This window comes from Amblyomma americanum, chromosome 3, assembly GCF_052857255.1.
Source record: "Amblyomma americanum isolate KBUSLIRL-KWMA chromosome 3, ASM5285725v1, whole genome shotgun sequence".
NCBI lineage: Eukaryota > Metazoa > Arthropoda > Arachnida > Ixodida > Ixodidae > Amblyomma > Amblyomma americanum.
The window spans coordinates 217,489,806-217,515,789 of NC_135499.1; the positions used below are offsets into that span (position 1 = coordinate 217,489,806).

Below are 25,984 nucleotides of genomic sequence, written 5' to 3' on the forward strand. Positions count from 1 at the left end.
CTACTGCTCGGCGCCTTTGCTCCCGTTCACACAATGGAATGCGCCATAAGAGACATTATCCGGGATAACCGTCGGTGTTAATTATCAGTCGCTTCGTGACGTCACCCAAGATGAAAGCGGTGCGAAGCATCGGCAGCGGCACGATCCATGGCCAGCCGTTAGGTTTGGTGTATAACGTCCCAAAGCAACTCTTGCTATGAGGGACGCCGTAGTGAAGGGCTCCGGAAATTTCGACACCCGGGGTTCTTTAACGTGCACTGCACATCGCACAGTACACGGGCCTCTTGAATTTCGCCTTAATCGAAATTCGACCGCCATGGCCGGGATCGAAGAACCCGCGTCATTCGGGTCAGCAGCCGAGAGACATAACCACCGAGCCACCGCGGCGGCTCCAGCCGTTCGGCTTCGAGATCAAATCGAAGGAAGCATCGGACCACTAGACATATTAATCTAACGCCAAAACCCAACAGCAGCAAAATCGGATACCAGGTTTTAAGATCCCCGTGAGAGCTTCTCGCTGAATTAACCGCGTCAAGCCATAGCTGAACCGGGCAAATTTTTTGGGGTTCGTTTTATTTGAAGGAAAATCCATCAATACGAACTAAATTGTTTCGATCGAGGCTCGTTACCTTACCTCTCGACTCATTTTACATCAACACTGCAGTCTTATTTTGCAGACTCACTGCTGCCCAATTTAATTTGATTGTTTCAAATCCCAGGGCTTCATGGTGTCCGACTTTCTCATCCTCGAGGATCGGTAGGATACTTCCGCATTCCGTTCGAATGTGTCAAATCGTGTCCGGTGCTTTTAGCAAACCAAACACGCCTTTCCCGCCATGTACACTTTTGTTCAAAAGTCTGTTCAACAACCCGCTCGGGCATTGAAAAGCAACGCGCCGGCCTGTGTATTGTCGCAGAACTTCTACCTTCTTGCTTTGCCGGCTGGGTTGACAGCTAGCGACTGCTTTGCTTTCATGCTGTCCGCCCTCAGACATGCCAGAAGCGACACTTCGTGAAACGGCGCTGTTATACTTTCGTTGATAGGATGATTAGCCAGCTTCCGCAACCTGACGCTACTGCGATCTCCTGACAGCGGCGACATCGAAATCCACGCTGCCACCTCAAGCGGCAGCAGTGGATGATTGACATTAACTGGCGCACGTGTTAAGATGCACTTGTAGCGGTCTGTTCTAGCAGCTGACAAAAAGCAAACTTCAGTGAAATGGAAAAAAAGCCCACTATACAAGCGCTTAACTACATGTCGGTGCAACTGCAACCATGCAACAACGAATTCGTCACCTCGCCTATTAGTGTGAGAGTAAAGTCTGATCGATACACGCTACAGAAAGCGCTGCGTATCCTCTCTCTGCGCGACATCAGCGCTTCTCGCACGAGCACGCGCCGACAGCCAGGCGGCCTTTCCCTCCAACTGGAATTATCACAAATGCCAGGGGAAGACGATCCTCCGACATCCGCTCGCGAAATCGAGTGTCTCCAGTTTGCATCGTCGCAGCGTGCGCGTCCTGCAGGCACGCACGTACACACTGCAAGAGAGAGAGTACTGAAGACCGCAAAGCACGTGCGAGCCCCAGCAAAAAACAACAAAAAAGTTGTTTTGAGGAGTTCGAAGCGCGTATGCCGGGCACGTAGTTCGCGCTCCTCAGATTCCCTTCTTCGCTGCCGACGGTGGACGAGCTGCGCTCCGGCTCGGAGGCGCGGCGCCATCTTGCGGAGTTGCAAGGTTCCAGACACCGAAAGCACCGAGCGCGAGATTCAAACATACGGGGTGCCGACGTGCGCTTGACCAACTAAGAGCCCGGCTGTTCGACGCGCGAATACTGACATATTGTTCCAATCCGGGTTTTTACACATTAGCAACATTTCCAGCATACTTTTATTTCATGCACTGTCTCAGGTTGAACGACGACAACAGTGGTTTGCAGCAGGCAAAGAGCAAAATGTAAGCAAAATACAGAAAATGGTATGACTAGCGTAAAGGAAAAAAAAAAACTGCTATCAAACAGAATCAAAATCAATGTTTCTGTACAGTGCTGGCTCTTGCTTACAGCTAGAGCAAACTATGCAGAATAACCCTATAAACTATGCAGAATAAGAAAAAGGCAGCACAACTGGAGAAAAAGTGCTTACATATCATGGGCTGAGTGCCAATCTTCTAAGCATGACTGTTGCAATATAACACTGGTGGGTCACGAGTGCTCTGCTCAGGAAAAGCACACCTGCAGACTGGGAACAACTAAAGAAAATTCCGAAGATAGTCCATAGATAGGTTCCTATGCATCTATCAGCAAAAGTAAGAAGGCCAGAGTGACGGCAAATGTGACTAAATGCTGCAGCAACTGTCTGGGCAAGCCATTAACGCGCCCAGCAGCATGCATGGAGTAGCAAGCCAGGGTCATGTTACCACTGGCTGACCTCTCCTTCTTTCCTCTCATTAAAATTACTTTCTCTCTCAGCATGCTTCAATGCTTGGCACAAAAAGTCTTCTCCTGTTTTGAATGAATGCCTAAAAACCATTTCATGTTATGTGAAGTTGTGCACAATGTTGAATATTAGTTAAAAGACTTTTAAAGGGGCTCTGAAAGAGTCTCTCAATAAAGCTGCAGCATGCCTAGGATGTTAAAGGATGCTTCTTCCCAAATACCCTCCAGGAAGAATTTTTTTAATGTGTTTTGTGGAAGCTCAGTTGTCTGCAGTAAAAATTTGAATTTCCGTGTCTTCGCGCCTTTCCCTCTCCTCTCATCACTTTTTACACGCTTTCAAAAGTCTGCGCTCCTCCGCCGGCTCCACTCGTGCAGGGGGCGGAGGTCGCATGGCAAACCAATGATAGCAGTCCGCTCCTGATGTAAGGAGCACTGCATGACGCGTTGCGCGCGGATTCAAGCAAAAGTCCGGCACCATTAGTCACTGCGAGGCTGCGGAAGCGGGAGTTTTTAAAAATGCATTTTAAATTATCAGTTCGCTTTTGAGTTCTTGTACACAGCATAAACGCTTGGCGGCCTGTACTCTACATCATGCAAGCATTTTAAAGCCAACCTGAAACACCATTTTCAGGGACCCCTTAGGAAAATACAACAATAAATATAATTTAATTAAAAAAGTAAAGACAATTGAAATTGCCAAAAAACGCAGCAAAGGCTTTGCCAATATTTATCAGGTTAGTGGTGCAAAGTGGGGTACCAGTGGCTCCCCTGATGATTTAACAAGGTTCAAACAGCCCACAAATGCAAGCAGCCCAAGAAAGCACCTGCCAGTGGTGACTAATTGCTGGGTCATAACACACTCAAGGCAACTATAAAATAAACCTCTGCCAGAAGCATATGAACCAAGACTTCAACAAAAGCTTGTGTAGTACACTGGTGTTTTCTTGCCTTTCTTGTATTGGTACGATTGTTTTTCAGATTTAGGTAATCTGACTTTGCATTTCAGCAGCACCAAATAAGTGTCACGTCAAAAGCAGTGCCTAATGAAAGTGATTTACGATTTGTGATTTATGGGGGTTTAAAGTCCCAAAGCGACTCAGGCTATGAGAGACGCCGTAGTAAAGGGCTCTGGAAATTTCAACCACCAGGGATTCTTTACCGTGCACTGACATCGCACAGTACACGGGCCTCTAGGATTTCGCCTCCATAGAAATACGACTGCCACGGTCGGGATCGAACCCGCGTCTTTGGGGCCAGCAGCAAAGCATCATAACCACTCAGCCACCACGGTGGCTTTCGTAATGAAAGTACTGAGTTAACAGTTTGACCGGGACACAATCACTCAACCACTCATGCAATTTCATGATCGTGCAATGACATCCGAACTGCGGTGCCATTTCCGAGACCGGACACCTCACGCCTTCTTTCCGGTTTTATGTGCAACGCGACGGTGAGACATCGAGCTCAACCAGACACTCAATATAGATATCTTCAAAGGCTGGATCCGAACATGACTGTGGAGTTCGCTGACCTTTCTGTGAACTCGTTGGTCTGGTGTTCGCAAGGAGGGCCGCTCCAGTGGGATCGGAAGTCCCCAATAAAGGGGCCCGTCCCGTCCCTGCCTCCCCTTCGTGCGGCGGACGTCCTCGTTTACGCCGCGCCGTCACGGGCATGACCCGCCGGGAAAAACGCTAACCATGTACAGCTGTCGACATGTGGTCGTTGTTAAGGGGGCTGACGAGGTTTCGGGGCGCACGAGATACGGCTGAGTATTAGCCGAGTGACCGGAAACCCACTATTCCCGTAACATGTGTTTGTCTCGTGCGGTGTGTTCTGTAAACACTTTAGGGATCGTTTCGTCGACATATGTTTGTCGCATGTGCGACAGAGAGAGGAAAGTGGTAACGGCTGGGCCGTGGGTGCCGTGGGAGAGGGTGGTCGCATTTGTGCTGTTTGATTGAAACATCTCCTTTCCCAAATGTTTAATCAGCACTCTTTCCCCAATCTGTGATTAGTTGGCGGAAACCTTATTTTCCTTTCCCTGACCACTGATTGGTGATGTGTGTCGCTTGTAATCTTATTGGTGGCTGTCCCCGCTAAGGGCGGAGACAGAGGGTTTAAAAACAAGCGCGTTGGGTTGAACGAGGGCTGAATTCGTCTGATCAACGGTTTAGTGATGTAAATAGTTTTCTCCGTGCTCTGTTTCTTCTCGTTTTATTTATGTTGTAAATAAATAGTTAACCTTCTCCTTGCTTCGAGTAACGTGAATGTTTGCGAGTTAGAACCACCGGGTCATCAAAACCCCGATTTCATCGTCAACAAGGTGTTTCCTCTCATCACCCTTTGAAGGGGGAAACGCAACTGGCGCATTTCGACAGGATCGCAACTTCTTTCAACTATGACCTTTTGCATTCTGCCTGGCATTCAGCACAACCAAGCAAGCCTCCCACAATGACAGAGATTAAGCGTCGCTTTCATGCAGTAGTGCAGTACTTTCACTTCATTGAATGTACAGACGTTTCAAACTGCTCTTCTTGTCACATCACTGAGACTGTGGACCATGTGACGGTGGTACGTACTGTGTATGCGCACGAAAGACTGGCGTGGCCACTTCCCCGGCAGGTTATGAGAGCAGGCCACTCTCGGAGGGCCCTGTACTGGGCACCTGGTCAGAGAGTTGGAAAGCTCTCCAGGCAATGCTGGCGATCCTCGATTTTTTTTGCACCATACAGGTCTTGACTTTGTGGGGATCTGCCCTGCAGTCCCCTGCCCTGCAGGCCCTGCAGTCCCTTGTTAGTTGCCTTGACTAACGAGAAAGGGCGCCAGCACTGCAGCGCGAGAGACTGCTTGCAGCTCGCGCGCGGGAGAGAGGGTGAGGTTCTTCGGCTGGGATTGTCGGCTTGAGTGGACGTTTCACACGCGGCTTCGCTCTTCGCCAGCGGTGCAAGGAAGCGGCGGGAAGACTGGCTCCCGTATCTCGTCCAGGCCTTGGAGTATCCCTTGCCCTAGCATGGGGAAACATTCGCTCGTAACCTTGCTGGTGAGTCGGATGACCTTGATTCATTAGCGTATTTTGTTGCTAGCTGGCGTTATTGTTGCTGCAGCAATAAATGCCTGTTTGTGTCAGCCAATGTGTCGTTCCTTTGTTCCCTCAGAGCAAGGCCCGCCGTGGTTGGCGTGCGCTCAGTAGCGCACGTGATTAGGGGGTGGGGTCTGGAGGCTTTGAATAGTGTCAGCCGCAATTAAATGGGGGAAACGTATATATCTCCCCAATCCAACCCCACAACTTGAAGTTGTGATAAGGTATGCTCATTATGTGATTGTATATATTAACATCTCTCTCTTCTGTCCACATCGTCCCTTGTCGTAAACCTCTTTCTTCTCCTGTCCCTCTTCCACAGAGCAGAGTAGTGTGCCAAATGATTCCTCAGGCCAACTCTTCTGCTATTCTCTCAAAAGAAACCTCTCTCTTGATTATGCCGCAAATTGCATGGCTCTAAGAACATTCACTAGGATATCACTATTACCATACACTTGTTGGACATCTTTAGAACCCTGGCACACTGTGCCAAGGTGCACCATATCGTGCAGTTTAATCAGTAAGCTTATACATTGTTGCAATCACTTCAAGATGTTTGACAAAAGCATCCATGGTTAAACACTGCAAGTGCTATAGCACAAACAGGTGTTCGGTCTTTTTTTTCCCCCCTTTATTACAATGAACTGATCAATTATGAAATGAAGACTATATCCTCGTGATGGTTGCAAGTTCTGGTCACAGCTTGCTGTTTTTAAATTATTCTTTGCATCCTGGAAGATAAGAAATAAAACAGAGAAAATGAACTAATTCAAGCATTACTATTTCCAGTGAACAAATATAAGATTTAATATCAAATCTGTGCTTGGCAAAATCTGCTCTGTCAGTTTGTGCAGATCTAAGCCACTAGTTCTTCACACTATGCCTTGAGCTAGTGTATGCAGACATCTTTTATAAATACTGCATGTATTAAAAGTAAAATCAAAATGCACCTAACAGCAAATAATAAATACTGTCACTCTTGGCAGTCCTGTCAGGTGCCTAAAGGAAACACCAAAGTTTGCCCATAAGATTGTTTAGCACTGTCAGGTACATTCCTCTGCAGCTCAGTCCACAACTGACAGCTTTGCATTAAATGGTAATAGCACACTTAATACAACAGATTTCCAAGTCAGTACAATTTTTATTTTTTCTTGTCAAAATGCAGTAGCATTAAAATTAAAGGGTTACAGACACAAAATTTTGAACGCAAATAAGATATGATTTGTTTCAGGAATGTAAGGAGATATCTTCCAGCAAGTTTCAGCCGCAGGCGCTAAGTAGAACATATTTTAATGTGATTTTAAATGTTGTCTCCGGGGCCGCTCAGAATATCCACCTGCTTCAAGTGATGCCAAGGTACCCTTGCCTCAATAATTGTGATGTCACCGAAAACAGTGGTTGTTCACAGGAACAACTAGTGCTTGCCGGCGATGGTGCCATCATCAGGAATGAGGTAATCCAGGTTGGCCAGTTGACCGTGATGTCAAGATGCAGCGCTGACCAAGACCGAAACTGGCGGCACAAAATCGTTCAGAGTTTATCATTCACACAGCGAATTGGTGTTTTGAGCTCATTTTCATGATTACTAGGCCCATAGGCCTCTTTAAAGGAAGAAAAAACTGACACACAAGAACTTTGTGTCTATACCCCTTTAAGGCTGCACTGCTCATGCAACAACTCTGCTTAATGAACAGCCAAAATATTAAATGGGCAGTTCTGTAAAAAAGCTTGTAGAAATTGCTCACACTAATCAAACTGTATGTATAATAATCAAACCTCTGTGCAACACTCCTTCTGAAGCCATCACGAAGTGCAATAGACAATATCCACCGAGCACCTTGTTTCATCACATTCCAGAGTGAACGTCTATAATGAAATTTTTTGTGAATCCTCCAGAACAAGTTGTCACAAAGCGAAAACAGGAAAGCAACTACACATTCAAACAACTTACACTGCTGCTTCCCAAAGGCTGTATGGTTCTCTCAGCAGAAATGTGGCCGAGCGGCATCTTGAACTAGGGTGGCAAATCTGCCAGGGCTTCCTGCAATTTCTTCCTGGCATGATGAACCTGCTCTTCTTGACGGCGGATGTCTTCATCTGTTACATTCAGAGCCTGAAAGTCAAACACAGTGCTTGCATCTAATGCCAGGCTGTGAAGAGCTAGAAGAATTCAACAAGGCACTGTTAGAAATTGTAATTGTCATTCAAAGTATTTCAATAAATAAATAAACAAATAAATAAAACAAAGAAAGCAGCAGAAGCCATGCATATGTAGAAATGCTACAAAATATTTTCACGTTTAACGAACTATCAGCAGACCATTTTGAACCGAAAGCTTCACTACGCTAGGTAAAGCAGATTTTGCTGTGTGTTGCCAGTTGACCTTCAAGTGAGCCAGAGGTCAAGTGTGGCTATAGGCCTTACCATATGTGGTCCACCATGGTGTTGCACCACTTGGCCTTTGGCCTTGACCTTTCGGTTCGACGGTAGAGGGCAGTAGAATAGGCCGCAGCGTTCATTGGGTGACCAACTTCTGGTGATGAACCATTAATTTAACTGCCACCTGCCAGGGTGGGTGCACTGACTATCCAGTGTGTGGAACGCACTCAACATTACAGATGCAAAGCCGCGTCTACTTGCCCGATACACCACAGCTTTCACTCTCTAACCAGGTTAAGCAGTAGTTAAACCACAGCTAGTTTTTTTTCACTTTCGTGCTTCCTTTACAGTTATAAATGTAAATATTAGGTTGCTGGTTCCTTGTGACTCACCTTGGTGACTTCTCACAGCACAGGCAATACTATAATAAGCATTAAACATTGCTACAGCAAATGGTAAAAGGTTGTAGATTTTTAAATAGTTAATAAATGATGCAGAAAATAAGACCTCAGCTTACATGGGAACAAGCTTCTTTATTATAAATGGCTAACTACAGAAAATTATGCCGTTGTTTGTTTGGTCAAGCTATGTCACACACAAAAAAAAATGCATTACACCATGTAGGATGCTTCTTTATTCAAATGGGACTTTGATGATGATTGATGATGATGATTATGGATTTTTATGGCGCAAGGGCGTCTATGGCCAAAGAGCGCCATGGCACAAGGTATTTTTCGATTACTCAAGGTGGGGTCAAAGACCCATTTTCCAAGCATTTCACCTTTTACTAGCTGAGCACCAGGCGCCAGGGAAAGCTTGTACCCATTGTATCACCGGTGGGTACCCGGCGGCACTGGGAATCGAACCCCGCACCTCCCGCACGCGAGGCGGATGCTCAACCACTCGGCCACCGCTACGGTCTCTCAAATGGGACTTTGCACCCTTTCAGTAAAATAAGCGACACTGCTTAAAAACGATCACTGTAAAGGCTTCTATCACTCAAGAATTCTATGCTCTACTGAAGAAGCTGATCTGTAGCTAGCAATCAGTCGAATATGTACAGAAATTCACAAATGTAATAAGCCGAGACAGCTCGCAATGCATCAACGAAAAAGTCAGCAGCAATTAAAAAAAAACATACGAGCAAAAGCCTCAACAAACCACCTACAAAGATAGGCAGTAAAGCAGTGCACCAAAGAAAAGGGTTAGCAACATGCCTCCTATCACTGCTGTCTTGAGTCCCAAATGCAAAGAACCCACAAGCACGGCTTTTTAAAAAAAATTGTTCCAACTGTACAGTCAGAACAATTTTTCCTACCACTTCTTTCCTAGCACGTGCTAGGAAAGCAAGAAACAAAGAAAAGCAGTGACTAAAGCAGAGCAGATATTTCGGGCAGCACCATGCACACCGCTCAAAACGGGTGGGTCACTATGAAGGGGCTCATGCCTGAGCAAGCACCTGAACCAGAGGCTGATCTGGATTGAGGTAGATGCCCGGATGCTTGTCCAGTGCACTGCGGGAACCAGTCTGCCCCGTGACAGGCTGGGCACTCATGTGCAGTGCCGTAGCTATGCTCCGCAGGAGAGTCTCCTGGCTCACGTTGGGTCCTACGCCTGCAGTGCAAGCACATCACCACACTCAGTGCAACGAAAAATACGAAGCTTCCCACTGGCTGTCACTGCTGTGTCACCTGCATGACGTGCACAGTATGGTACCATTACAAAGGCAATTAGAAAACTGTTGCAGCCTTTTTGCCAAGGTCTAGTGACAATTCTATGCTTACGTGCCATAAAGCACTTATTTACGTGGTGGCACTCTAAAGGGCAGTGATGCCCTGTCAGCCTGGAGCAATACGCTCACATATGTGGAACAGCAGGTGATCAAGCTTTGCTGCCACTGGTGTCTAAGGACAACTTGTACACTCCTTTACTTCTAATTACGTTTCTTGCAAATGAAGTCAGTTAAAAACTAGACAATTAATTATGACAAGCAGAACTCGGCTGAGAAAAAATGGCCCACATGAAGCACAGAAAACAATGCACAATGACTGAGAAAAAAAATGTGACCATCAGTGCTGATGCTGACCATTGTGCTAGCAAGTGCTACCAGCAATCTGGCACTATTTCAATGCCTCCGCAGAGCAAATCATATCACGTTGCACAAATTTTGCATGCATTACAATTACTTGCATAAAAGGTCACTTGCCTTTCATGTTCCTTGGAAGTTCAAAGCTCTGAAGGGCTTCTTGGTCACGGTCACACGCCTGCAAGCCTTGTAAACGTTTTTCCCAGAACAGCTGAAAGCAACAAGGCGCCTCAAGTTAGTGGGAACAAGGCAAGTTTCCAAAAGTATGTGTAAACAGGCAGTGCAAAATGAAGCAGTAAGTACAGCCTGCATGCTGAGCACACAGTGTCAAAATTGAGAGTTCTTCATACAACCAGAGAGTATGATACTGATTCTGTAAATGGAGAGCTATAATTCTTTAATTTCCACATGCTTGCCTCGCTTAATATGCTCTATACACACCTTCTCCTCTGTCCTCAATTCCTGTTCACACAAGCATGTTTCCATACTATGCCCACTCTGCCCACTCCCCGTTCAGTGTTTCTTTCAGAAAGGCTAAGCTTTTCCATTTCCTCTACAGAGGCTACATGCCTTTTCATTCAGGCTAACCTAACTTGTTTTCTTCCTCGAGCTGCATATAGAAAGAATGCAAAGGTTCTAAAATGGACCTAAGAAATGAGAAGCATTTATGAACAATTTGAGAAGGCAAATAGTTAAGTGTAAGTTATATATAAATTTTCTTTCTGCCACCTTATGTATTTACTGCACGACCATGTAGTACGAAAAACAGAAAACACAGCTAATGGAAAAGTAGGCTTCTGCTTCCTGTACTTCACTCACAGTATTGAGACATAAAAAGGCATAGCCGACCAATGGATACTACCAGAAAAGTTATCTAAAGAAATGAATGAGGATACTGCGACTTCCTCGTCCATAAAGGCAAGGAAACAGCTGAGGCATGAGCGTCTTCATATGATGACGATAAAATGAGGGCTACCAAATAAAAGCATGACCACGAGGGAAGGACTTCACTTGTGAACTCCAGGCAGAACTTTTCATTACAGTACTATCAGCTAAACATCTATTAGATACAGCCTCCAGGCCCAAATCTATGATTTATTTCATTTGCCTAATTCAACAAGTGCCCGTCATTTGACTTGACATGCAAAACATTCAAATACCACATATTGCCGCATATAAGTCAACTGACTCCAAGTATAAGCCAATGTCCCAACTCACGCCCCTCGATGAAGGCAGGAGGTGTATGTCTACAGCGCATTCTTTGTTACACATCCGCGACATGGCATCACAGCCCTAGTGTAACTAAAAGCAAGAGGTGTAACGACAGAATCACTAGGACAGCAGAGAACTATGGTGATTAAATGACACTGCTTCCAGCTTTCCACAACCATGTGTGACTTGGCTGACCAGTGTGGCAAGTGGCAAACCGAACTGCCCACAGCCCTGTAGTTTCAGATACCAGCATGACCCGCGCTTCGGGGGTTATTAAAGCGACAGTGGTAAGAGTCCCATTCAGTGGAAAACATGGTGTAGGCGTTGTGCCAACAAAATCTGAATTGGTCAAGAGGATTGGGACATCAAAACCACATAACCTCATGCTGGTAATCTGAACATTCCCTCATTGGTCTACAGGGCATGGCTTCATTTCACCACCATTATGTAGTGCCTGCTAAAAAGAAAAAAATGGTCGAGCCATAACTCGAACTGCTGCCCCTTGGGTCATGAGCTGGGCGCACTACAACCTCGACCCCTAAAGAATGTTCGTTTGACTTGGTTCGACTTGGGAGGCCTTGTGAACGGTGTCTGTGACTGTAAAGTGATATGCAAAGATGACCCCAGGCTGCTGAAGAGACCCAATAATGCTATTGTGTCATACCCCAAAGTCCCCCCCAATTTTTTGATCCACGGAAGCGACCATAAACACAAGCGAGCCAGGTAAATGGCACGCAGTTCGAATTTTTGTTAGCCGAGGTGATTTGCTAATAAAGAAATTTTTTTCCATCTTTTTTTTAACGCACGCAGCCCATCAGGAATGTGCACCGACACAAGAGTGTGTACTAATTGCGGCTCGGCCGAAACTACCCTGGGCTCCACAGACAGGTCGACCCCCTAATTTAGCATGGTCATTTTTGTAAAGAAAAAAAGCTTCCAATATGCCACTAACCTTTCAGAGATAAAACAGCTGCACTTCTATATGTGTAAATTACATGAAGTGAACAAGTATATGCGTTTTCCTCAATGTTTATGCACAATTTGTATTTTTTACACAAACTGTTTGCATTGTTTCAGAAAGGCAAGCATGAATGTTTGGCATGACCACACCATAACAAACACTCATGCTGATGAAAATGCAATTTATATATGTCATGTGTGGCTGTCATAGCAGGATGGGGAGTAGGGCGATCAGTTTCACCACCAAAAATCCTAAAAAATACTTTTCAGTATCATCTTTATTTTAGGGAATTACAATTAGGCTTCAATCCTGCATGTGTGCCAGCTAATAAAACGAGGTTCAATCATCAAACCTTTACATGGTTTCCTACAAAAGAAGCAAAAAAGCTGCCCCTGACTTCATAAGTTCATTCATTGTTCAACATGCATTCTCAACTTTCAGCTCCAGAGTAGCACTGTATGCTATGGCATCATCCTAAAGTGAGACAAACACAATGTCAGTAAACATGCGCCAACCTGCTTTGGTTTGTCTGGAGGGCCATGCTTGAAGTCAGAGCGAACTTTGCCTTCCTGAGATCGCACCACTGTAACTGGTTGCTTGAAAATAGAGGCTGTCTGCCGGATAGGGGGCACAAGAGAAGCGTCATTGCGAATGCCCCGGCTGTAGTCAAATTGTGTGCCTCGCTGCCTACGGCTCTTTCGCAGTAGTAGAGAATTAATCTTGCCGGTGCGAAAGTCAAAAGTGCTGAGGTCGATGGCATCACCCAAGAAGCGTGCCAGCTGAGGCTTGCTGCGAAACTTCTTCCCTCCAGGACTGCAATAAAATTAGCAAAATTTGACATCACTGCCATGCACCTGCAGCTCACAACTGCACACAGTCCTGTCATGCAGCGAGTAAAAACTAAAGCCAACAGTCAACACTGACCAATTTAAATTAGTGCACCAACCGATAGAATTATCTCAAGGCTCCGAGTAATGGCTTTGCTGTCATGGACCATTTTGTAAAAACAAGATCTGATGACCAAACACATGTGCTCCAATGCTTGGCCACTAATAAACATGGCCAAATTTTAAACTATGCAACACTGCAATTAGCTAATTTATCACAGATATTTTTCAAAAAATTTTAACCAGCATTGCAGCGAAATTAACTTGGTTCTTTCATGATTATAAAAGCACTCAGTGCAATGGATATTTTGGGGAATCTTAACCTGTTCATTACATCAGCAAGGTTTCTTGAAAATAAAGGACAATTACATTTCATTTAACACCAACTGCCTCAAAATGCATGAAAACTGGTGTTACCACCAGTCCTTTAAAGAGTCTGAAAGTCTTTCACAGGCTGTTGGCTTCTTTCCTCAACACATCCTAAAAAGCCCATCATTTGCTCTATTCTTGTCTGCTCAAAACATAGCAAAGGTCTCAGTTCCAGCAGTCATGATGCCACTTCTCATACTGCCCCAACTCCAACTCTCATGTGTCCTTGAAGGCACCTCAACACAGTTGGGGAACTACATGGTTTGCCAGGTCAACAGGCTTCTACTATCAGCTCCCCATTGCGGCCCTTCAAGCAGCCCAGTTTGCACAACACCGTGACACAAACAATCACACCAAACACTTTGTTTCTTTTACTGTCAGTGCACTTCCACCTTGGAGCTCTTACGCCATGATGTGAGGATAGGCCATGTTCACCACTTCTGTGGGGCCCTGCAAAATCCAGGCGATCATTGCATGTTTATGTTGGTTGATTCCAAGACCAAGCCTTGAGGACCCTCAACTACATATGTCAAGTAGTGCCATGGGCCTGCAGAAGAGGTGGCTAACAACTCTGAATGTCCTGCATCAATATCTCATGCAGTCACTAAAAGTTGTCGAAACCCTGCCTCCAGAAGTTTGCCTTCGAGATGTGCAGAATAAACTGCAATGTGCAGAATAAACTGCAATCATGAGAGATGGCACGCAGCCTAGCTGCACAACACGCACTATATGAACTGCGCAATACTAGATTCTCAACAGGTTGTTCTCCTGGAGGGTGTTTGGAGCAACCCCTCCATTTGTACCTAATTGTTAAGATAGCACCAGAGCACCTGCATGACAATGTCTTACAATATTCAGCCAACACAGATTAGTTTGCAGTTGGTCAGTTTGCCTCTTTCTTGAGTGCCTCTTTATAGAAAGTTCGATCTGCTGACACATACTAGAAGATATGGCAACTTTTGAAACAGTTCGGTGTGCTTCCTGGGTACTAAGAGTTGTACAAGGTGAATGGCGGGGCAATCACTGTTTTTGATGTGTTCGTGTCCATGTTCATAACCTCACACCCATGCCACATGGACAAAATTAGTGCCATTAAGTGCTTACTGCCTTACCTTTTAATGATATTTGCACGGTGCTACACACCAAAATTTATTGGCATTAGCCTTACTGCCATTTGCGACCTACTCAGTTCGCCACAACTCATTCACACGAGCAATGCATACTCTCGTCCCCGTTCCACACACAGAAAAGCATACAGCTTTGTTAGTAACAACTTCCTATCAAGTAGCTAGTGTTTATTCACAACTTTCAGTCAGATGAGGCATCTCTACTGTATTTTTGATTCGAACAGCAGCATTTTTACCAGCACTTTCAACAGATACTCTCGGCTTGTGTGCTGGCACGTGAGTTTATGGCTACTTTTTCAACTTGACAAGCAAGAATAGCATTTTTTTGCAAAATTAATTGTTACATTAGATTTGAACAACTTTGCCGAATATTGCCCTCATTAGCACTGTTTATATTCGGGTGAAATTTTCAACTGCCTAGCAGGCATTAGACGTTTTTAGCATACCGGAGACGTATACCTGTTTATCGGACCCCTCTTGCGCATGTGCAGTCACATTGTTGGGGTGAGGGGGAGCCACTGCACGTGTGCAAGAGGGGTCCGGTAAACCGGTATGCTAAAAACGTCTATTATCGTCACCGTGACTATCGTATAATGACATTAAATGTGGATCTTCTTCGAAAATAGAGGTTAACAAATTTAAGGCTTTAAGCACTCATTGCCATTCCTTGTGCATGCGATGCAGTCCAGTGCACTCAACATCAAAACGAAAAAAAAAAAAAACACTGTCCAGCAGCAACAGGCAATCATAGACAAGAGACCATGGTGTATGGGTGGTCGCTGGAGTGCTTGCTCCTGAGGTCATCACGCAGACTGTTAGAGAGGCAGCCACAGTCCGCAAACTGGCACAGTAAACCAGACCAGGCTCATTGTTTCGAAGGGTCAATGAAGATATAAGGTCTTCAAAGTGAATGTGATGCCCATATGGAACCTATGCCTTTTTCTTCTGCTGTGTGCCTCTGCTCCTCCTCAAGATTGGGCATTTGCAGTTCATGTTAGCTATAGTCAGTCACAAGAATGCAGCAGCGAAGCCCCTCAGGGAAGGCCCTTATGCCAATGATGTCTATCAGTTTTCATGAAGGAGAAGGGCCTTTGTCCCCGTGCTGTGGGGACTTGGTTGTTCACTATTCGGGCCAGGGGTGCGGAGACTCTAGTGAGAGACTAGTGCGGAGGGGTTTGGGTAGGGTGCCTCAATGAAAAGAAGGTGCGGGATCGCTAGGGCTGATGACAAAGGCCCCTGTCCCTTTCCTGCCTACCCTCTGCAGGAAAGCCAGAACTGAATATTCTTCAGATGTAACTGACAGAATGAAGGGCACAAGCATACTTTCCACTTCGCGTGCCGATTGAAGCCACGTGCTTTTCCTCCATCTTTCTCAATCGTTCCTCAAATGCTATCTTACTGCTAGCCTCTCTGCTCTCGAAAGACGCCCATCCCATGTCACCCTGTACCCCCTGATTTGGTGTATTGCCACGTGCTCCCAAAGCTAACCTCCCTACTCCCCGTTGCTTAATTTCGAGCCTTGCTTGAACATCTGGCCTCATACACAGGACCGCATTACCGAAGGTACGGCTAGGCACCATCACCCCTTTCCAGATCCCTCTTACCCCCTCATACCTATTGTAATTCCACAGTGCCCTATTTTTCATGACAGCTGCATTCCTACTAGCTTTATTCATTACATATTTTTCATGCTCTGTCAGATACTCAGTACTGTTATTTATCCACACCCCAAGATACTTGTACTCATTCACTACTTTCAGCACGAACTCCTGTATTCTATGCTCGCCGCCCTCTTCATTAAATATCATGACTGCAGATTTTTCCTTACTATACTTGAAGCCTAATCTATCTCCCTCTGTACTGCATATGTCTAACAACTTCTGCAGGTCTTCCTTGTTGTCAGCCATTATCACTATATCGTCCGCGTATATTAGTCCCGGTAATGTCTGTTTAATCAATTCCCCTTGCTTGAAAAAAGATAGGTTGAAGCCTAGTCCGCTCCCCTCTAGCTTGGTCTCCAACCCTTGCAGGTACAACATGAACAACAAAGGGGACAGAGGACATCCTTGTCTAAGCCCCCGCTGTATCTCTACAGGCCCTGATACATTTTTTTCCCATTTTATGAGCACTCTGTTACCTCTATATATATCTTTTAAAAGATTAATTACTCCATTTTCCACATCCAATGTGCCCAGTATGTCCCACAAATGCTCCTGAGTAACGTTGTCATAGGCTCCCCTAATATCCAGAAATGCTAGCCATAAGGGCCTATGTTCCTTTTCCGCAATTTCTATACACTGTGTCAATGAAAATAGATTGCCCACCAACCTCCTTTGTTTCCGGAACCCATTCTGTAGTTCCCCTAACACCCCTTCGTTCTCCACCCAAGCCTGCAGTCTATCCTTTATAATTTGCATCACCACCCTGTAAACCACAGATGTCACTGCTATGGGGCGATAGTTACTTACGTCTGCTTTGTCCCCCTTTCCCTTATATATCAAGTTCATTCTACTTAATCGCCATTCATCGGGGACTTTCTCATCCACTATCATTTTGTTCACTACCTGTATTAATGTTTGCTTGGGTTTTGGTCCTAACTTCTTTATCAACAAAATCGGGATACCATCTGGTCCTGGTGATGTGCCACTAGGAACCTTCTTCTCTGCCCTTTCCCACTCTCCTTGCTCAAGTGAAGCTATTGCTGTAACCGGTCTATCCTCCTTCGATAAATTATGTACCACGTGCTTTGCTGAAAATTTTTCCGTCATCCTTGTTCCTGTGTTTTATTGCTTCATCCCCTTCTAGTCGAATACCCTCATCTGTAACAATAAACCTTTGTTCTAGCCTAGTTTTATTACTCATTGCATTTAGATGTTTCCAGAATTTTTGGGCTGCTTTTCTATCCTTTTTATTTACTTTTGACATCCATTGGGCCCCCTTTCTTCTAATTTTCTCATTAATCAAATAGGATGCGTCCCTTCTACACTTTATGAAGGTATCCCATTTTCTGTCTACTTCGGGTTTTGGTTTCCCCCTCTTCTTGGAATATCTGTGTTCCCTGGATGCTTCCTTGCGCTTTTCTATTGCCCTCTTGACCTCCTCATCCCACCAACTCTTGGGTTTGCATCTTTTCCCTTTTAGCTTTACTCGCACCTTAGCTAGCTCTAGCTCCAGTAATCGAGTTAATTTGGTATAAGTCCATTCTGTTTCACTATCCTCAAAAATTACTTTCTCGATTTGTTTGGCTGCTGCTTCCAATTGCTTTTCTGAGTAAAAATTTCCCCCTGATTGTTCATCTTGCTTCAGTCCTACATTGCTTTTTCTTCTGAAGCTCAACTTGATACGCTTGTGGTCACTACCTAGACTTCTGGAACCATCTTCATCTATGCTCATTACCCCTAATCTATTATACATCCTCTGTGACATTAGTGCATAATCTATCGTCGAGTGCAGACTCCCCGCCTCCCATGTTATGAGCCCTTCACACTTCTCGGTGCTGTTGCATACAACTAAATCATGCCTGTCACACGTCCTGCAGCATGCTTCCTGTCGAATCCGTGTACCCATCCAGGTCTTCTGTGTGTGCATTCATGTCGCCTAATATAATTATCTCGCTCTGTCCTCCTAGCTCATCAATGTCGCTTGCAATACATTCTAACATTTTCCTGTTTTCCTCTTTGGCATTCCTCTTTGGCACAAGGATGGATGGATGGATGGATGGATATGGCTGAACCCTTTACATCGGGCAGTGGCTCAAGCCACCTAGCCATGTCTCGTGAAATTTTACTCCTGTCTTGCTTTTAGCCACCAATCAGATAACCTTCGCTTGGTTACTTCTAACCTCTTAAAATCCACTTTCCCTTCCCTATCCCTAAACCCCAATGCCTTGGGTAAGTCAGCCCCGCTGCCTTCCACTGTAGGGTGAAGCCCTTTACAGAAAAGTATCAAGTGCTCAGCCATTTCCTCCTCCTCTCCGCACGCAATGCACAAAGTGTCTATCTCCTGGTACCTGACTCTATACGTCTTAAACCCCTGTTATACCCCTGTTACACGGGCGTTTTCAATGGCAGTTCAGTTGATTCTCAGTTGAACTGAACGGCAGTTAGCGGTGTTACACGGCAGTGCTAACTGCCGTTGAAATCTCAACGGCAGTTGAGTTCGACTGAGATCGGGGACCCCAGTTGAACGGCCAACTGACAAGATGGCGACCTAGGGACCGAAAAACTTGCCCTCTTACTGGATTGTCTTGGCTCAGTGTGCTTCGAACCCGCAAATTTCTACCGCAAAACAAAAACTACACAAAAATAATTGTCACTATAGTAAAGAATATATACACTACGATCATTTACAACAAGAAAAAAAATGCACACAGTGCTTTTTTCTTATTTAAACTTCGCTCTAGACGCGAGGTCATGTGGTTAGAGTGCTAACTGAACTGAACGCGAAGTGCTCGTGTAACAGCTGGCGATTCCAGTTGAGTTCAACGGCAGTTGAAATCCTCAACTGGCGGTTAACTGAACTGTCGTTGAAAACGCCCGTGTAACACGGGTATTACACGGGCGTTTTCAACGGCAGTTCAGTTGACTCTCAGTTGAACTGAACGGCAGTTAGCGGTGTTACACGGCAGTGCTAACTGCCGTTGAAATCTCAACGGCAGTTGAGTTCGACTGAGATCGGGGGTCCCAGTTGAACGGCCAACTGACAAGATGGCGACCTAGGGACCGAAAAACTTGCCCTCTTACTGGATTGTCTTGGCTCAGTGTGCTTTGAACCCGCAAATTTCTACCGCAAAGCAAAAACTACACAAAAATAATTGTCACTATAGTAAAGAATATATACACTACGATCATTTACAACAAGAAAAAAAATGCACACAGTGCTTTTTTCTTATTTAAACTTCGCTCTAGACGCGAGGTCATGTGGTTAGAGTGCTAACTGAACTGAACGCGAAGTGCTCGTGTAACAGCTGGCGATTCCAGTTGAGTTCAACGGCAGTTGAAATCCTCAACTGGCGGTTAACTGAACTGTCGTTGAAAACGCCCGTGTAACACGGGTATTACACGGGCGTTTTCAACGGCAGTTCAGTTGACTCTCAGTTGAACTGAACGGCAGTTAGCGGTGTTACACGGCAGTGCTAACTGCCGTTGAAATCTCAACGGCAGTTGAGTTCGACTGAGATCGGGGGTCCCAGTTGAACGGCCAACTGACAAGATGGCGACCTAGGGACCGAAAAACTTGCCCTCTTACTGGATTGTCTTGGCTCAGTGTGCTTTGAACCCGCAAATTTCTACCGCAAAGCAAAAACTACACAAAAATAATTGTCACTATAGTAAAGAATATATACACTACGATCATTTACAACAAGAAAAAAAATGCACACACTGCTTTTTTCTTATTTAAACTTCGCTCTAGACGCGAGGTCATGTGGTTAGAGTGCTAACTGAACTGAACGCGAAGTGCTCGTGTAACAGCTGGCGATTCCAGTTGAGTTCAACGGCAGTTGAAATCCTCAACTGGCGGTTAACTGAACTGTCGTTGAAAACGCCCGTGTAATACCCCTGTTACACGGGCGTTTTCAACGGCAGTTCAGTTGAGCCTCAGTTGAACTGAACGGCAGTTAGCGGTGTTACACGGCAGTGCTAACTGCCGTTGAAATCTCAACGGCAGTTGAGTTCGACTGAGATCGGGGACCCCAGTTGAACGGCCAACTGACAAGATGGCGACCAATGGGCCGAAAAACTTGCCCCCTTAATGGATTGTCTTGGCTCAGTGTGCAGCGGCATAAGAAAAGCATAAAACTAAATAAACAAGACAAATAAAACTTGAGATGCATTAAACAAACGTATAAAAATAAAACAAAACAACAAAGAGGTTTACTTAGTTAAAAGTTTTGTCGCGTGATCACGTGACTGAAGGCGTGATCACGTGACTGAAGGCGTGATCACGTGACTGTCCGACTGCCGCGCGAAGTGTGAACCGTGTGAGCGGCGCAGTAGCAGTTGTAGCAGCACGTGGGCAGCAGCATGGAAGCCACCGAAGAAAGTTTGGCAGCAGCGCAGCGTGGCCCCGTCGTGGCCAAGCGCTTCGTGTGGACGGAAGCAATGACGAACCTTTTGATTGATTTATGGGAAGATTACCTTCCCCAGCTGCGATCGCAGAAACATAACGCATCTTTATATGCTGAAATGACCGTGCGATTCAATGAACACATCGCCAGCACGTGTTACTGCGTAACAATCAAGCAGGTGCGGCAGAAACTGGAGAATCTGAATCAGCAGTACAGGTAAGTGGCTGCGTTATTATAATTCAGTACGAACTTTGCTGCCTAAAAGCGTTTGTCACCCGGCTTGGACAGACAGGAACATGCAGAATGACAATGTTTACTTGGCAGCTAGCAAGATCAGTGGCACTGTATTGCAGATTGCTATATGTGCGATTGCAATTTCAGCTTGGCACAATACTATCTGCAGCTCTACTGTAACCTCTATCGCTTGCATTTCCACGGTACAGGAAGCTTTGTTGGTAGTACCGAGAGTGTTGATCAAAAGGAATAACTAGATTACACTCGGCTTGGCAGAGCGCCCACGCACAAAAATAAAACGTGTGGGTAAGTGGAGGGATGGAATTCCAGAACAAATAAGTTCCAGATAATCTTAGGGATCGTCGGAAATGGCTATTGAAACGGTGGAGTGTACCCAGAATGTGGGAAACAGAAGTGTTCATTTACTGACTGATTGTCGACTTCAAATGAAACAATTTTCTGCAATTGTTCCGGCATTTGCTTGCGTTGAAAAAAGAAATTATTTTTAGTGGTGCACCAAGAGAGCCTCACAATTCCATACGTTGCGACTGAATACCTTTAATGGTAAGAAATGTTGCCACAATTATAAAATTGCTGTTTATGCTTCTCTTTATGTACAGGAAGCGGGTGCGATGCTCAACTGGGTCTGGTGCCATCCAGTGGCCTTACTTTTACCGCCTGCACCGATTTTTGGGAACGTTGCCTTGCAATGATGGAAGCCTTTTAGAAGAAAGTTTCCAGGTGGGTCAGTTGAGATACGTTCTCTGAAGTCAAGACTGGAATGTATGATTTTGAATCAAATGAACAGTTTGTCTTGCAAAATTGCAGCCATATAGTGCAGAATGTTACCTTGGCAGTAATAAATACATCATGCATGATGTCAAAGCAGATCACTTTATTGCACATTTGAGTCTTATCGGTATAGTTGTCTTGCTGTATGACACCGCACCCTGTATGGTAGTAAGGTCAACAACAAAAATTGTCTGCAAAATATTAGCTAATTCAACAAGTACAGATAGCAAGAGTCCAAAAAAAGTCGGCCATTAATGATGTATTGGTGAAGGTACAAGTTTCTAGAAGTACCATTTCCTTTATTCACGAATGTAAAATTCGGCCATGAAACAAGTTAAAAGCAAATGAAAGTTTTAAGCTCGGCACATAACAGTACAAGGAAGTGTACTGGGGTTACTTATGTAAATGTTCCTCTTTTCTTTCAGCTGGAGGTGGTCACTGAAATGTCAGCAGGTGCGGAAGTGGTAGCTTCTTCACCAGAAGAGGCTGTAGACGCAACTGCACTGGGCACAGAGGAGGAGGTCTTCGGAAGTGGGAGCCCATCGTCAGGATGCAGATCAGATGGGCCTGCAGCAACAGGAAACTTTAGATGCACTTCTCGAGGGGAGAAAAGGAAAAAGAGTTCAGCATTCGACCGACTTATGAATGCTTACGAAGCAGAGTCAAAAAGAGCAGCCCTGCTTTCTCAAGAGGAACTGAAAATTGCAAGAAAGGCAAACCGTTTGCAAAAAGAAGCTAATGAGATACAGAAAGGGATTCTGAATGTCATATCTAAATATTTCAATAATGGAGTTTAATAAAATGTGAAGGTGTGAGCAAGTAAGACGAAAAGCGCGAAAAAACACACGGACGCAAGAAAGACGAAGGACAAGCACTTGTCCTTCGTTTTTCTTGCGTCCGTGTGTATTTTCGCGCTTTTCGTCTTACAATGTATTACAAACTAGCCCACACCCACACCTTACTGAGCGAGTCTTGTTTTCTTTTTTCGCTTCCAAAAGCACAGGCTTTCTTCAACAGACATATGCGGCTGTCATTCTATTACTGTGCAGCAACATAAAACAGTTTTTCCTGCACACATTCACCTGTCATTATATAAATTTTAAAAGGTCTGAAATGATTCCAGACTGGAGAGTGGTGAAACTTACACATTCATGGTCAGGAGATGCCTTGCCAGAGCGCTTCGGACTCTCTCTGCGGACACACTTGCAGCGCTGCTAATGCTCACTGGCTGTTGAAGCTGATTGCCAACTTCTTCACTCCAGTGGCTGTCGCACTCATCTCGCATTTGCTCACAAATGTTATGAATAGTACAGCACGCTAGCACAATACGATTGGCATGGCAAATATCACATTCTAGCCCCTTCAAAATTCTGAATCTTGCCTTCAACCTTCCGAAAGCATTTTCTACAACACGCCTTGCCTTTGACAACGTGTAATTAAAGGCGTTCACAGCTTCATCTCCTGTTTGACGGTGAGGGTACGGCTTCATTAGATGAGGCAGTAGGGGAAAAGCTTGATCGCACAATATGATGGCTCCAACCTCTTCTCCTGCAATGACCTTCCTTGGCACCGAAAAGTAGCCTGCCTCAGCTAACTTTGGTATCACAGTGCAGTCATAAACACTGGAATCATGGTTTTTACCAGGTGATCCCACAATCGTATGCATAAACTTGTATGCGTGGTCAACAAGTGCCAGCAAGATTATACTATACCACCCCTTATAGTTAAAGTAATCTTGGGCATTTTCTTTGGGCGGTGAAACTTTGATGTGGCACCCGTCGAGGGCACCGAACCCTTGTGGGAACCCAGTCACGGCTGTGAATTGTCTGACGTGGTCTTCTATCTCGTTTCTTGTGGGCATCTTCATCACCAAAGGCTTTAGTTCGTCCACAGCAACGTCACAAAATTCCCTAAAGATTACATTCACGGAAGGGCGGCTCACTCCGAAAAGATTTGCCACGGTTCTTCACCCGAAGTAGCGAGCCTATACAGGGACAGAGCAACGCGTTTCTCCAAGGGGATAGCCCTCCTCATGTTAGTGTCTACTCGCTGAAGCCGCCTGCAGTAGCTTACAATATAGGCGAACGTTTGCCTCGTTACTCTAAAGTTCGCCTTAAAATCTTGGTCCGAGAGCGTTGGCACTGTAGTGTCATACCAGGACGGGGGTCGATGAAGCGACCACAGTCGTGGCTCCGCGCACATATCTAATGCGCATGCCATGAGGAAGCGGCACCGCTTCTCCGCCGCTTGCCTCTTCCTTTTTATGGTGAACTTCTTCAGTAGCTGTGCGTGCAACTCACATCTTTTGGAAGCAAGAAAAGCCTGCTGCTGCACCAGCAGAAGGCACAGCTCATCGTGGCGATTACGATCGCGCTGATATTCCAACATAGCCGGTTGGCGTGCGTCACAGAGCCGAAGCGAGCAAGCGCACCGCAGCAATAAAATGCTTCGAAGTAGACACGTTATAAAAAGGCAGCTTTCGACGATGGATGGGCCGGCACACGATGGATTGCAAGAAGCGTCACAAAGAAAACGACGACCAACAAACCGGCCCACACATCGGATAGTCTTGGCTACCAATCGACATCGTCGCGCAAATTTCTACACCAAACCAAAAAATACGCAAAAATAATTGTAACTATAAAAGAATATATACACTACGGTCACTTAAAACAATAAAAAAATGCATGCACTGCTTTTTTTTATATTTTTAGTTGGCTCTAGTTGCGAGGTCACGTGGTTAGAGGGCTAACTGAACTGAACGCGAAGTGCTCGTGTAACAGCAAGCGATTCCAGTTGAGTTCAACGGCAGTTGAGATCCTCAACTGAGGCTCAACTGAACTGCCGTTGAAAACGCCCGTGTAATACCCGTGTTACACGGGCGTTTTCAACGACAGTTCAGTTAACCGCCAGTTGAGGATTTCAACTGCCGTTGAACTCAACTGGAATCGCCAGCTGTTACACGAGCACTTCGCGTTCAGTTCAGTTAGCACTCTAACCACATGACCTCGCGTCTAGAGCGAAGTTTAAATAAGAAAAAAGCAGTGTGTGCATTTTTTTTCTTGTTGTATATGATCGCAGTGTATATATTCCTTACTATAGTGACAATTATTTTTGTGTAGTTTTTGCTTTGCGGTAGAAATTTGCGGGTTCGAAGCACACTGATCCAAGACAATCCAGTAAGAGGGCAAGTTTTTCGGTCCCTAGGTCGCCATCTTGTCAGTTGGCCGTTCAACTGGGACCCCCGATCTCAGTCGAACTCAACTGCCGTTGAGATTTCAACGGCAGTTAGCACTGCCGTGTAACACCGCTAACTGCCGTTCAGTTCAACTGAGAGTCAACTGAACTGCCGTTGAAAACGCCCGTGTAACAGGGGTATTACACGGGTATAACACGGGTATTAGTCTGCAAAACTCCAGTCCTGGCCTCAAACAACAAAGAACTTCCCCTACAATTATCATATTTTCTTTTACAATTTCCTGTTTCAAGGTCCGGTATGTTTCCAGTGCCGATTTCGTCAGCACCCCTGTTTTCCACAAAGCTCTCTCTGTTCCTTTAACCTTTTTCTTAACCGATAATTGCTGATTTGCCCCCTTACTGCTGTCCAGATATTTGCTTGTCAATTTTCTAGTTCGCTTTCTCCATTTCGTGTCAACATTCTTTATATACAGGTATCTGAAAACTTTCCTAGCCCACTGTTTTTCCTCCATCCTTCTCAATCGTTCCTCAAATGCTATCTTACTGCTAGCCTCTCTGCTCTCGAAAGGAGAGGTCAACCGAGCGCCCTCAGCGGCCAAAAAGTTGACGAAAGATGGCGCACGCAGTCCCATAGGACCTCGCCAAGCGTGCAGGTCTCTAGTTCAGTAGGTCTTTGTCTCAGGACGACAACACGAAACCTCACCTGTAATAGTAGACGTCCACTTTGCCAGCCGAGAGGCCACCCCGCCGGATCACTTCCTCCCGGCGCCAGCCCTTCGGCAACGCCGGACATTCGAGGTTTGCCATGTTTTAGGGCGCCTCAGGCGAAGATGAAGCACGAACTGCCTTAAAATACGATGTTCTAAGCACTGGGTATATGGTCAAGCCATAGAGGAGGCTATGGTCAAACATTCATTTTCTCGGGAACGGCCACCGTCGAGACACTAGGCCGAACGCGCTTCACTGAGAAAAATTTGCCACACACACCAAGATGTATATTGATATTCCGACACAGGTGGATTAGTAGAATGTTATAAATGGCGCAACGTGATGCTTCTACGTTCGAACCCAGAGATATCAACACGCACAAATGCACACCTCACACACACAACCGCGCAACATAATTTGACGAGAAACTGACTGCGCATGCGC

At 45.4% G+C, this 25,984-nt stretch overlaps 1 protein-coding gene across 5 annotated transcripts; it reads right to left on the reverse strand.

Moving 5' to 3' along the window:
* Positions 1 to 6,120: 6,120 nt before the first annotated feature.
* On the reverse strand, positions 6,121 to 25,976 carry MBD-like (methyl-CpG-binding domain protein 2). Of its 5 annotated transcripts, none has more exons than XM_077659979.1 (7): positions 25,536 to 25,976; positions 12,674 to 12,971; positions 10,106 to 10,196; positions 9,347 to 9,513; positions 7,472 to 7,633; positions 6,887 to 7,032; positions 6,146 to 6,251 (listed from the first exon to the last, which is right to left on the reverse strand). In XM_077659979.1, the coding sequence occupies exons 1-5, from the start codon at positions 25,637 to 25,639 to the stop codon at positions 7,535 to 7,537; spliced, it is 759 nt and encodes a 252-aa protein (XP_077516105.1). In that variant the 5' UTR covers positions 25,640 to 25,976; the 3' UTR covers positions 6,146 to 6,251; positions 6,887 to 7,032; positions 7,472 to 7,534. The 5 variants fall into 5 exon arrangements, with proteins under 5 accessions (XP_077516106.1, XP_077516104.1, XP_077516105.1 ...); XM_077659981.1 differs by having other exon boundaries at positions 7,472 to 8,546; positions 8,834 to 9,513; XM_077659980.1 differs by lacking the exon at positions 6,887 to 7,032 and having other exon boundaries at positions 6,121 to 6,251; positions 9,359 to 9,513.
* Positions 25,977 to 25,984: the final 8 nt, after the last annotated feature.